This window comes from Triturus cristatus, chromosome 7 (assembly GCF_964204655.1).
Source record: "Triturus cristatus chromosome 7, aTriCri1.1, whole genome shotgun sequence".
NCBI lineage: Eukaryota > Metazoa > Chordata > Amphibia > Caudata > Salamandridae > Triturus > Triturus cristatus.
The window spans coordinates 1,642,771,292-1,642,785,845 of record NC_140590.1 but is presented as its reverse complement, the minus strand read 5'-3'; the positions used below and the strand labels follow the sequence as shown (position 1 = coordinate 1,642,785,845).

At 42.7% G+C, this 14,554-nt stretch overlaps 1 protein-coding gene across 1 annotated transcript in view; it reads right to left on the bottom strand.

The window, feature by feature from the left end:
* Window positions 1–14,554, bottom strand: part of SRMS (src-related kinase lacking C-terminal regulatory tyrosine and N-terminal myristylation sites) — a 75,964-nt gene that overhangs the window by 27,823 nt on the left and 33,587 nt on the right. Inside the window, exon 2 of the mRNA XM_085619681.1 lies at window positions 1,371–1,492. Within this exon, the coding sequence (XP_085475807.1) occupies window positions 1,371–1,492 (122 nt within the window). The remainder of the gene's footprint in view (window positions 1–1,370; window positions 1,493–14,554) is intronic.

The window sequence follows — 14,554 nt, the reverse complement described above, 5'->3', positions numbered from 1 at the left end:
CTCAGTGGCCACATTCATTCACATACCTATGTCAACTCACCACCATTAGATAGATGTCACCCTCTTTTCAATTACAGTCCCCTTCCTACAATGCAACATGCCCTCATAGACTTCTATAATGTTACCCTCTTTGCAAACCTGCATCTCCCACCAAATTTGCTTTTCTCAATTCACTTTCATAGGATCAGGCTCTTGCACATCTAGCCTCGCCTTCAGTCGCGAGCCAACTGGTGGACAGGCGTGTATACACAAACAAGTGCTAAAATGGAGAAAACCAGCTTCCTCCACACGGTCAACAAAGATTTTATGGTCCACCATGCTGAATTCATCGAACAGGTCGAACAATACCAGGGCAGAGACCAGCCCCTCATCATCTTACCATCTGAGATTTTCGATTAAGGACAAAATGACAGACTTTGTTCTATGCATGGGATGAAACCCTAAAGGCGATGGAGAAAATATGAGATTTGTTAATTTCTACAAATTTCTTGAGCCATATAAGCTTCCAGTTTGCCGATTAAAGGAGCCGGGATATAAGCATGTAGTCTTTTAGCAGTGATGGGTCTTCTCCCGGTTTTTTTTTTTAAAAAGAGGGAGTACCACCACATGCTGAAACGAGTCTAGTAAGATGCCCTGCATTAAGGATTTATTTGAAATGTTCCAGAAAGGATTATTTACTACCTTAGCCAGACACTTCAATGCTGTCAGAGGACAGGGACCGAGTGGTGAGCCCGATTTAACCTTCTCCATCGGTTCCCATAGGTGTTTTTCCTCTATTTCTTGGAAAGCAAGAAAGGAGACGGGGTTCCTTACCACTTCCTTGTCTGCTTCTGCTGAGGGCACATTGTTTATACTTTGTTTGATAGTCTTAATTTTATTTGCAAATAATTAATTAAGATGATCACATGGTTCTTGGGTAACAGTAGGACTTGCACTCATTCTTTCAGAAATGAAAGTTAGTTTAAAATGTTAAAAATGACCCTTTATTATTGGCTGCTGTTATCTTATTGGAGTAGTGTTTGGCTATTGTAATAGCCAGATTTCTTTAATAGTCCCCTAATCCCGCTTTAAATCCAGCTCTGCTTTCCTCGTCGTAGTTTCTATGCCAAATTTTTTCTAAGCGGGGGAGATCAAATTTAGCCTTATTCAGTTCAGGTGACAACCATTGGACTGGTTGAGCCTGATTTTGCACCCACATTTGAGTTAAAAGAGCCGAGTGCTACAACAGCGTTATTAATCGACCCAGGAAACTCCTTTTCTGCTTCAACTGCGTACTCGTTATTAGAGGTTAAGATTAGTTAGGAGGATAGCTAGCACTGCTTTCGTGTTACTTTTGACCCATTTATTGATAAATGTGATGATTCGCTTACCTGACAAGGAGTACTGGGATGGATTGGTCTCACTGGGTCGAATAAGGTAGGAGCCATAAACATTTGGAGGGGAACGCAAGATCTGCTCTGCATCCAGTCGACCGACACCGTCTGCATACCACCTGCAAAGACAGCAGCCTACATCAGTATAGAGCTAGTAAAACGTACAACAGTTACAACAACAGCTTTGTGAATATATTGGAATAGTGGTCAGTCTGATCGCAGACACATGGGTCACTGAGTACTGATGCTCACACTCAACCTGTTGGCAGCATTTAATGACCTTGACCACAGAACCTCTCAGATTGGCCTCTCGTTGGCAGGCAGTTTCCGAAGAATCTCAAACTCTTTACCGCTTTCCTCGATGAAAAATACCAATTGTGCACACGTTAAAAGTAAAATTGCATATATAGCATGAAGTATTCAAAACAAAACAACTGTATAGGCAATGGATGACAAGAAAAGCAGGTTTGTCTTTCTTTATGTAGTTTTATATGAAATTCTGTGGATCCAACCAGCCAACACGTGTTTCGTCAGAGGGTATAAACCCCAGACTTCTTCAGGGCTGGAGAAAAAGCATACATGAGGTACGTATCACTGACACGATACTATAATCAAGTTACAGACATGTCATTTATAGTGACTCAAATGTGATTCTGGTGGGAGAAAAACACCACATCCAAACAGTAGTTGCATCAAAAGCTAGGATGCTGCATTGGCTCTACTGTAAAAGTGAACGATAAGTACTATGAAATAGAACAGTGATATCAACATAGTACAAAAGAACAAACCTTTAGTTCACATATGTGCGCGAATTTCATATAGATTTAAGAGAACAAAAGGACAACCTGACAAACACCAGGCAGAGTTGTGAGAGTCTGCATGCATTCAGACGAAGTCTGAGACCAAATTGAGCTCGGAGTGCGGTTTAAAGTGATTAATACGTGTCTAAAGTGACGCCGGAGATTAAGTAATTTGTACCGAGTATAGACCAAGGGATCAATCAAATTCCCGTCGTGTGAGGTTGATGTGGAAAAACAAGTCCATCTAAAAGTACGCATGCGGCTGGTTTTCTTGAAAACCCCTACCTTCTACGTGTGTTGAAGGAGTATAGACCTATTTAATTATAAAATAAATGCTTGTCACTTCAAGAGTCTAGAGGTGAAGTATATAAACCCCCACACGCTTGTAAACCCATATCAGGCTTACCTTTGAACCGGTGATAATTCCGACCCGGTAGGTCATAGAAGAAAATTACTCGTGTATGTTTTCTTAAGGAAATTGTCTTTTCAATAAAGTTATGAATCCAATCTGTAAATCCGAGGTAGAAAGGGAAGAATGTGTATATATCAGTAAAGAGCACAATTACTCAACTAATGCCAAGATTGTGTCGTTGTAGAGCGTTTAACACGCACGGCTTCTTACCTGAGACGAGTACATCCAGACCGAAGTGCTTCCAACCGTATAGTGGGTGACCGGCGTGTTTGTCGATATGCGCATGTCCGGAAGTGTTTAACTACGTTAAATACGAAAACAAAGTAAAGACTAGAACGAGCACGTCCTAGTAACGTGTGTCCCGATCGTGTAGTGAATGTGATGCAAATGGTGCGCATGCGTAACTATTTCACTAACAAGTATCCCGGAGTACGTACTAGTGGGTCGTCATATGTCATACAAGGGGTGAGAATATGTGGAAAGTCAAAACGTATTTCGTTAATTTAGAATACATGTTGACCCAAACCGAGACAATAAGTCTAGGTCTGTCAGAAACGTAAGTGTTGATCCAATTATGATCGTGAGTAATGTAGGTGCATGCGTAACTTGTAAGCTACGCAACCCGATATTTGTCAAGCAGCTCTTTTAATTATTAATCATAGAGAGCAAGGATCAGTATAAAATGATGAATTCATTATTATCATATATGCAACTGTTGAGAAAACACATACAAGAATCTACAAACAGGATGTTAAGTAAGACATCTGTTGACCTAAATAATTGACAGAGTATATCAATTGTGAGGGCGGCACAAATTAGGCGACAAAAGTGATTGTCATTCGTTGTTGATCATGAGCAAGAAGGTTACAATAAAAGCACGTAAAATAGCTCGATTGTTGTGGAAAGCATCTCATTCTTGTGAACAATTCTTAATACCATGTGAGATAAACACCAGGTAAAGTCAATTATTTGTCATGAATTCACATTACATACGAGACGAACATAAGTGTCAATGAGAAATTGTTGACAAAATATGGGAACCAATTATCCCTATGTTTATAAAGCCCCCAAATTTTCTATGTGGAGTTAAAAGGAGGACAAAATGATCCCGGTGTAAGTGGTAAAAACATCATTCCAATTCTGTTACTACAGTAGATCCTCTCTTTGTATAAGATAGTATTGAGCTCATGGCATGCAGGCAGCATGGGTTTTACTCAATATATTTCAGAAATTCAGTTACCCAAGAAATAGTGCATCTCACTGTCACTGTTAAAACCCAGTTCATGAGTACGCAACCGCATAATCCAGAATGCTTCTAATCTTCTTAGGTTAAGTTCCCTATTACCACCTCTGGGGCTTTGTTTGCAGATGTCAATGCCATAAAACTTAAATTTTTTGTTTACACCTTGTGTAGGACACTCCCATATATGTAGGGCCATTGGATATCGTGCGTCTTTATGTTTTAAAGCCCTGATGTGTTCTCCAATTCTTTCTTTCAGGCTTCTAATGGTGCTGCCCACATATTTGCCCCCACATGTGCATTCAAGAACATAGATTACATATTTACTGTTACAGTTTATGTTCTCTCTTATGTCGAAAGTTTTGTTGGGGCCGTAAAAGTACTTCTTTTTATCATCAGCCCATCTACAAGTCCCACAGCACCCGCATTTAAAGAAACCTATTGATTGTGCCACTAGCCAAGTATCTTGGGTTGTCTTGTAGGTGTAGCTAGGACTGAGACGTGTTCTAAGTGTTCTGCCTCTACGGTATGTGATCTGTGGTTTGTTATGTACAGATTTGCTGAGAAAACCGTCACTGGTCAGAATATGCCAATGTTTTTTCATGCTCTTTAGAAGAGCCTCACTGTAGGTGTCATAGTTGGTGATGAGTCTGACCACTGTATCTGTCTTTTTTACTCCTTTATCTAGGATGGTGCTAATCCGATCTGTGTGCCTGATTCTTCTTGCTGCTCTTTGGATAGTGGATGTCTGATATCCCCTTTGTGTGAATCTGGCACTCATGTCGTATAAACAAGAGCTGAAATCTGCTTCTAAGCTGCAGTTACGTCTGGCCCTAGTGAATTCTCCAAACGGGATTGCATTAATCTGATGCGGGGGATGTGCACTGTTGGCGTGTAAAATGGCATTTCACGCCGTGTCCTTCCTATATAGTCTGGTGTGTAGGTGGTTGTCTTTGATGAAAATCTCGATGTCTAAAAAGTTTATGCATGTTTTGCTTGAAACCTGCGTGAACTGCATATGCAGGTTATTTGAGTTCAGATATGTATGAAAATCTACTAGAGCCTCTGGAGAACCTGTCCAAATCATTAGACAGTCATCGATATACCGTCCCCAATACAGTATATGATCTTGGAATCTGCCACCTCCAGGTCCCCATATCCAGTTCTCTTCTAGTACGCCCATGAATAAATTAGCAAAACTTGGGGAAAATTTGGATCCCATGGCAACTCCTTTTCTTTGTCTATACCACTGTGAGTCAAATAGAAAGACATTATTATTGAGAATAATACTCATCATGTTAATCAGCATCTCCGTGTGTTTCCATGCGCCCATTTATTCATGGGCGTACTAGAAGAGAACTGGATATGGGGACCTGGAGGTGGCAGATTCCAAGATCATATACTGTATTGGGGACGGTATATCGATGACTGTCTAATGATTTGGACAGGTTCTCCAGAGGCTCTAGTAGATTTTCATACATATCTGAACTCAAATAACCTGCATATGCAGTTCACGCAGGTTTCAAGCAAAACATGCATAAACTTTTTAGACATCGAGATTTTCATCAAAGACAACCACCTACACACCAGACTATATAGGAAGGACACGGCGTGAAATGCCATTTTACACGCCAACAGTGCACATCCCCCGCATCAGATTAATGCAATCCCGTTTGGAGAATTCACTAGGGCCAGACGTAACTGCAGCTTAGAAGCAGATTTCAGCTCTTGTTTATACGACATGAGTGCCAGATTCACACAAAGGGGATATCAGACATCCACTATCCAAAGAGCAGCAAGAAGAATCAGGCACACAGATCGGATTAGCACCATCCTAGATAAAGGAGTAAAAAAGACAGATACAGTGGTCAGACTCATCACCAACTATGACACCTACAGTGAGGCTCTTCTAAAGAGCATGAAAAAACATTGGCATATTCTGACCAGTGACGGTTTTCTCAGCAAATCTGTACATAACAAACCACAGATCACATACCGTAGAGGCAGAACACTTAGAACACGTCTCAGTCCTAGCTACACCTACAAGACAACCCAAGATACTTGGCTAGTGGCACAATCAATAGGTTTCTTTAAATGCGGGTGCTGTGGGACTTGTAGATGGGCTGATGATAAAAAGAAGTACTTTTACGGCCCCAACAAAACTTTCGACATAAGAGAGAACATAAACTGTAACAGTAAATATGTAATCTATGTTCTTGAATGCACATGTGGGGGCAAATATGTGGGCAGCACCATTAGAAGCCTGAAAGAAAGAATTGGAGAACACATCAGGGCTTTAAAACATAAAGACGCACGATATCCAATGGCCCTACATATATGGGAGTGTCCTACACAAGGTGTAAACAAAAAATTTAAGTTTTATGGCATTGACATCTGCAAACAAAGCCCCAGAGGTGGTAATAGGGAACTTAACCTAAGAAGATTAGAAGCATTCTGGATTATGCGGTTGCGTACTCATGAACTGGGTTTTAACAGTGACAGTGAGATGCACTATTTCTTGGGTAACTGAATTTCTGAAATATATTGAGTAAAACCCATGCTGCCTGCATGCCATGAGCTCAATACTATCTTATACAAAGAGAGGATCTACTGTAGTAACAGAATTGGAATGATGTTTTTACCACTTACACCGGGATCATTTTGTCCTCCTTTTAACTCCACATAGAAAATTTGGGGGCTTTATAAACATAGGGATAATTGGTTCCCATATTTTGTCAACAATTTCTCATTGACACTTATGTTCGTCTCGTATGTAATGTGAATTCATGACAAATAATTGACTTTACCTGGTGTTTATCTCACATGGTATTAAGAATTGTTCACAAGAATGAGATGCTTTCCACAACAATCGAGCTATTTTACGTGCTTTTATTGTAACCTTCTTGCTCATGATCAACAACGAATGACAATCACTTTTGTCGCCTAATTTGTGCCGCCCTCACAATTGATATACTCTGTCAATTATTTAGGTCAACAGATGTCTTACTTAACATCCTGTTTGTAGATTCTTGTATGTGTTTTCTCAACAGTTGCATATATGATAATAATGAATTCATCATTTTATACTGATCCTTGCTCTCTATGATTAATAATTAAAAGAGCTGCTTGACAAATATCGGGTTGCGTAGCTTACAAGTTACGCATGCACCTACATTACTCACGATCATAATTGGATCAACACTTACGTTTCTGACAGACCTAGACTTATTGTCTCGGTTTGGGTCAACATGTATTCTAAATTAACGAAATACGTTTTGACTTTCCACATATTCTCACCCCTTGTATGACATATGACGACCCACTAGTACGTACTTCGGGATACTTGTTAGTGAAATAGTTACGCATGCGCACCATTTGCATCACATTCACTACACGATCGGGACACACGTTACTAGGACGTCCTCGTTCTAGTCTTTACTTTGTTTTCGTATTTAACGTAGTTAAACACTTCCGGACATGCGCATATCGACAAACACGCCGGTCACCCACTATACGGTTGGAAGCACTTCGGTCTGGATGTACTCGTCTCAGGTAAGAAGCCGTGCGTGTTAAACGCTCTACAACGACACAATCTTGGCATTAGTTGAGTAATTGTGCTCTTTACTGATATATACACATTCTTCCCTTTCTACCTCGGATTTACAGATTGGATTCATAACTTTATTGAAAAGACAATTTCCTTAAGAAAACATACACGAGTAATTTTCTTCTATGACCTACCGGGTCGGAATTATCACCGGTTCAAAGGTAAGCCTGATATGGGTTTACAAGCGTGTGGGGGTTTATATACTTCACCTCTAGACTCTTGAAGTGACAAGCATTTATTTTATAATTAAATAGGTCTATACTCCTTCAACACACGTAGAAGGTAGGGGTTTTCAAGAAAACCAGCCGCATGCGTACTTTTAGATGGACTTGTTTTTCCACATCAACCTCACACGACGGGAATTTGATTGATCCCTTGGTCTATACTCGGTACAAATTACTTAATCTCCGGCGTCACTTTAGACACGTATTAATCACTTTAAACCGCACTCCGAGCTCAATTTGGTCTCAGACTTCGTCTGAATGCATGCAGACTCTCACAACTCTGCCTGGTGTTTGTCAGGTTGTCCTTTTGTTCTCTTAAATCTATATGAAATTCGCGCACATATGTGAACTAAAGGTTTGTTCATTTGTACTATGTTGATATCACTGTTCTATTTCATAGTACTTATCGTTCACTTTTACAGTAGAGCCAATGCAGCATCCTAGCTTTTGATGCAACTACTGTTTGGATGTGGTGTTTTTCTCCCACCAGAATCACATTTGAGTCACTATAAATGACATGTCTGTAACTTGATTATAGTATCGTGTCAGTGATACGTACCTCATGTATGCTTTTTCTCCAGCCCTGAAGAAGTCTGGGGTTTATACCCTCTGACGAAACACGTGTTGGCTGGTTGGATCCACAGAATTTCATATAAAACTACATAACGAAAGACAAACCTGCTTTTCTTGTCATCCATTGCCTATACAGTTGTTTTGTTTTGAATACTTCATGCTATATATGCAATTTTACTTTTAACGTGTGCACAATTGGTATTTTGCTGATATCAGTGGACCTTCGTCCACCATTGGAGGGTTTTAGGGGTATTTTCCCTCTTCTGTAGCACCGTTACAGATATTCTGTTTCATCTACTTACGTGACTCCCAGTGCGCCCATCAGAGGCCTGACACATCAAATAACACCCCCTGTGTGTTCAAAAAGCTTTCCTCGATGACATGTAGCCAGGAGCGGGGCAAAATAATCAAAATACAACCTGACAAATCTATCATAAGGAATACCCAAGGCTTCCACTCCTACTGTGCCTCTGAGCGACCTTGGACACGGTTGGCTGTGACTTGCAGGTTGATATCTCCCAATAGGGTCACAGAACGTAGAGAGATGTCCTCAGATGCTTCTCCTCATCAAGTCAGCAAAATTGATGGGCAAACCTGAGACCTTCCCTAACCATTTGAGGATGTTCTTCTCAAAGACCCCTACACTTTGATGTAAAATAGGAGGTTTTTAATAGGCCAGCGAGACAAAGTCCACACCACTGGAGACCGAGGACACTGTCTTGCTAAGAGTAGAGGTAATGACCTCTTTAGGAATTATCTTAATTTGCCTATTTATTTCTGCATCATCATTAATTTGAGTATCTGTAATGGTAATAAACGTGAGATTAGGTTCTAACTAGTCACTTGATTTGCTTCTGGATTCTCCTTAGGTCCCCCTTCTGCTTGTGACCTTGGGTGCCACGCATACTCAGAACACAATTCCTACTCAACGGCAGGCAAATCATTTGCAACAGTAAAACTCTGTTTTGAAATCATATATATAAAATATCTTCGCTCTGAAAATCAAAATGTTGACCGGCCAAAAGGTTTTACTACGCACTTGTTGCAGTCTATGCAATTACGCTCTGCATCAGCAATGAAACGTCTTCTTCTGGGCGGAGTGGAAGCAGACAATTAGATAATCCTGGTGTGGGTGATCACATCTAAGGCAGTTGCCTCCAGCTAACTGGTTCCAAACAGAAATATTTAAAGCAGAAGGGGTCCATAGCAGCCTGTAGCACAGATGCACCTGTTATGCTGTGTTAAAGAGTGCTTTCCACACCCCTTGTATGACCTAAAGCATTTATCTAGGTTTTATGGTTGCAATTTTTATAGCATTTAATTCCCCTGGAAAGGTCATAAAATGCTTTAATGCTCATCAGGATCATGAATACCTTTCAGAGTGCCTGGAAGTGGTATTGATGATATACATTTATCCAGGGCAGTCATTTCTTCAGCGTATCAAATGATATATCAAGTCCTGATCCTACTCCTCATCATAAATTCGATGACTTTTTGAAAATTATAGAGATGCGAAGAATAAATGACATAGCATATTTAAATCTTGTCTTTCAGATCACTGAAGAACAAAATAGACGCATACCTTTAAAGTAACCGGTGAAGGATGGGTTGCATTTAGAACTTTATGAAATGCTCTCAGAACAACTCAGCCCCAGCTAGTGAAATTGTTTTGTCATTTGTTTGGGTATCAGCAGGCGACCAAAAGAATTCAATCTGGGTATCCTAATCAGATTCCTAAAACCTGGCAACTCACCTAGGGTCTTATTGACCAATTGCACTACTAAGGGGCATATTCCGATCTCGCTCGGAAGGGCTCCGAACGCGATTCGGCCGTAAAAAGTACAATCCGTACACATGTTTACCGACCGACTCGTACAGTTGTACGAGCGAGCAACTACGATGCGAGAAACGTGAAATCGCCGACCGACTAGTTTCCGGGTCCGAACCGCTCCGTACGCTTCGTCCGTAAGCAAATCATGCCCTGAAATGGAGGCGAATTCCAACCGAACCAGTACGATGCACGCGTCGGACAGCCGGATCGAGCCAAAGTTTCCGGCTCGCAAAACATCCGGGAAACTGCCTTTGGGGGTCCGCGTCGGACCCCCGTCACCCGCAGCCTTACGACTCGGACACAGGGGTAGACCAAGGGTCTCCCCAACACAGACATGTACGGTACAGATGACACCGACGCGTACTCACTGAAGGGGGCGCCCTTGTGCGAGAAGTACCCATTCTGTCAATGGGAGCCCATGTACGCGTCGTACGACTGGCTCTCATTGACTTCTATGCGGCTGCATTGTACTCGCTCGGTCGGACTGCAGGAGTCCAGCTCGGTCAGAAAACACTCCAGATCCGGCTCGGTCGGAGAGCTTTCTGACCGAGATCGGAATCGGCCCCTAAGTGTAGAATATAAGATCCCAACAATACTATTATCCAAACATATAGTGGCATAGGTGGCTTCTCTTATTCACCATGGCCAAAATGGGTTAATCTCAGGCACCTTGGTAATAGAGCACACTACTTGTTATATGCCACTGATTTTATTCAGAAGACAGAAAAGGTCTTCGATTTTGTGATCTGGGAATTTTTTCTGCCATATTGAAGCGTATTAATTTTCCCTCCCATCTCACAATCTCAATTTTCTTTCTGTAGAGTTAATTCGAGACAGATTTTATGATCAACTCAACATATTTTAGTATAGTCACAGAGTCTCAAGGGACACCCAAAAAATGTGTTCCATAGAACCAAATTTTGTTATGCTTTTTATTAAGCTATGGGCAATTCATACACATTGTGAGAGGCTGGCCTGGTATATGATGTACACTTATGTAAGTGGATGCCCTGCACCAGTCCAGACAACCCTTATGGCGATTTAGAAGGTCTTAGACCACCATAGAAAACTCTCCAATTTGAGTGACTCTCCTCCAAAATTACTCACTCGTACATTGGGCAATACAATCTGGAAATGGGATCCCTGGACCTTGTAAATCTAGTATAAGCTATCTAAGTGGTAGCTGTGGAGTGCAGCCTTCAGGCTTAGTCCAGAAGGAGTGTAAGGCAGCTTGTTTTACCAGAATGCAATCTTATAGTATAGATTAAATGAAATAGAACCACACAAGGTATCTATAAAAATATGTATTTATTATATAATACTACTAACACGTTTAGATATCTCCTACCCGGAGATATGCACAATGCACACAATACTTTGCATAGAAATCACGTAAATAGCACAGAATACACAGTAGACCCCGGGGGCACCAAACCATATACTTAGAGAGTGGTATTAGAACCACTACTCATGTCAGGACAATGTCTAGAGGACCTAGAAGTGCCGGGGAACCAAGGAACCACCCAAGGTGAGTGAGTAGGAGCCCCACGGAGATCGTGTGCAGTGTGGAAACACGACTGCATTCTCTGTACAAATCAAAGTGTAAGTCGCGGTTGCAATTTTAAAGATTAGGGATCCTTCCCAGTGGACCCTGAAGACACCCCATGGAAGACAGAAGGTTGGAGAGCTACCCCATCCGTGGATACCTTAGTACCTTCAGTTACCTACACAAGGGAAACCGGGTACATAGGTGTGAAGTAGTGTCGGAAACCGCCGTCGACCCAATGGAGGACTTCAGGAAAGTGCTGCTGCTGGAGAAGGAGAAAGTATCCGGTGGAATCCGAAGGTGGATTCTAGTTAAGAGGTACCTGCAAGAAGAGGGGACAGAGTCTATGTCACTCAGGAGTGACCCAGCGACCTGGAAGACGAATGTTGGGTGTTGCAGGAGAGTTGACGTGACCTTGATTCTGCAGCTGTGAGGACCAGGGGATGTTGAGGAAGACTAGAGCCATGCACGAGCTGTCCTGCGTCGGATGTCGAGAGTTGAGGGATCTGTGTCCGTTGGAAGCACCAACAAGCCTTGGCAACTGCAACCAATGTGGATGTCGAAGAAGGTGCAATGTCGGGACCAGCAAGGTCCAGGGGACTCACCTCAAGCAGGGGAGTCAGGGCAGGCCCCGAGCAATCAGAGGAACCCAAAAGAAACTAAGGTGACCCTCAACAGGTCCCACAGGCCAGAGACACAGGAGTCGCAAGAGGACCTCGAGCAGCTCACCAAAAGATGCAAGCCACGATGCAAACGATGTGGTGTGGATGAAGATTCTTATCACTGGAGATGCTTGAGGTTGGGGCTACTGGGAGCCCGAAGATCTTGATGGAAAGAAGCCAACAAGCCTTTGCAATGGCAAGTTGACCTGGTGCTCAGGGGTTGGGTTCCTGCGGCTCACATGTGGGATACTGGCCTCAAACTTGGTGAGAGGGTACAGCAGGCCTCGAGAGCAGTGGAGAACCACCACCTGTTGTTGAACCTTTTGTAGTTCGTAGGAGCTCAGGATAAGCAAACCTGTCAGCTTGATTGCGGTGCCTGCAGATGCAGGGAAGTGACTCCTTCACTTCCAGGGAGATTCCGTCAAGTGTCTTGGATGCCCACAGGCCTTGGAAGGTTTCTGTATCGTGCAGAAGCACAGACGATGCAGCAGACTGACAGGGGGACGAAGTTGAGCCCTAGCGAAGTCCAGAGTGCCCAGACGGTAGAAATTAAAGTGGTGTCTGAATTGAATCGTGTCCCACGACGAATCTAGGGATCCACCCACAGGTAAGCACTTAAGTACCCTAGGAAAAGGGTTGGGACGATTCGGGGTTCCCTCCTAGGGGAGGGAGTGGACACTGGGGAGGATACTCCCATGTCCTTTGTCCAGTTTCATGCTAGAACAGGAGTCAACGGCTCCCAGAGCTGGTTTGAACTGGACTATGCAAGGAGGCACCAAATGTGCCCCCATGCAGACTGAGTTGCGCTGGCAAGCGCACCAACCCAGCCCCAATACACAATCCTGTCTGGGAGGTGGTCATACCTCACTGTGACAGGATACCTACTGTTCTGCCTTCCCTTGCTAGAGCTCGGCTCAGCAGCAAGAGGGCATAATCATGTCTCTGGTCGGCAGCAGCCATGTTGTGCTGTCTGGGTCTAGAAGACTGGCACGGGAGCACTGAGAGCCTAAGGGAGGCCGGTTCCAGTGCTTGGAATCATATCCCCCACACCGTTTAGGGTGTGTGAGGTATGATTCCAACATGTTTGATACCAGACATGATAGGATTCGTTGCAGCCAGTTTCAAGATGGTCATTGCCTAATTACGTGGTGCCCCTCTATATGGTATATGGCTGCTTCACTTGCAACCCGGGAGAATGGACTCCGTAGGCTGTAGGGGTGTCCTGCACATGCAGAGGCACCCTCACACTTAGAATCATGCACCCTGCCTTCAGGATTGCAAAGGCCTGCTATAGGGGCGACTTATAGGTTTTAAGTGCAGTGACCCTACATATAGGAAACCTATATCATTTGTAAGTGGTGCTAGCACCAGCTTACACAGGCTGCAATGGCAGGCCTGTGGAGATAGTTTGAATGGTCTCCCATGGGTGGCATAATACAAACTTCAGCCCATAGGGGACCTCTGGGGTACCTAAGCCCTGGGTACCTTAGTACCATATACTAGGGACTGCCAGTGATGCCTCAGTATCCAATCTGGGATGTACCTAAGTACTAAACATAACAATTTAAGGGAGAAAGCAGAAAACAGGGGTCCTGATTAGCAGGATACCAGTCAGACTAGTCAAAAACTTAGCACCAGAGAAAAAGTGGGGGTAACCATGCAGAAGGATCCTACCTTCCTACACACATAGATCTGCAAACCTTTGTGAACCAATTCCTAATGTAAGCCATCATTAGGCTATATGTGGATAATATATTGCCATTTCTTAAATCAGAACAAAATACAATAACAAAATCTTACACAATATATCATAATGCGAATGACCCGCAAAATATAGTCTCCATCCATTCAGATGCAGATTTAATAACTGTATGCTGGCTATTGTCCATTGGATGAAAAGCCAATGTTTGAAACAGAACTCCGACAAGATGGAGGTGCTTCGCTTTGGATTGGACTTGTCGTTCTGAAAATCGTCTTGGTGTCCCTCTATGTTGGGTCCTCTACCCTCACCAGTCACCAAAGTCAAAAGTCTTGGTCTGATTTTGATTCCAAATTAACATTTAAAGATCAGATAAATCAATTGATTTCTTCTTGTTTCTATCTTCTGAAAAAGCTACAAAAAAGTTTTACCATTCACTTCCACGAACCTTCAGACAACAGTGGTGAAAAGATAATTAGGCTTTTCAATCTCTTAGGCTTGGGACATGGTCTGTGAACATATATATGCCCTTGATAAACAAATTAAAATCACTGTTGCATGGCAGTGTGCACTAACTGTATATCCAT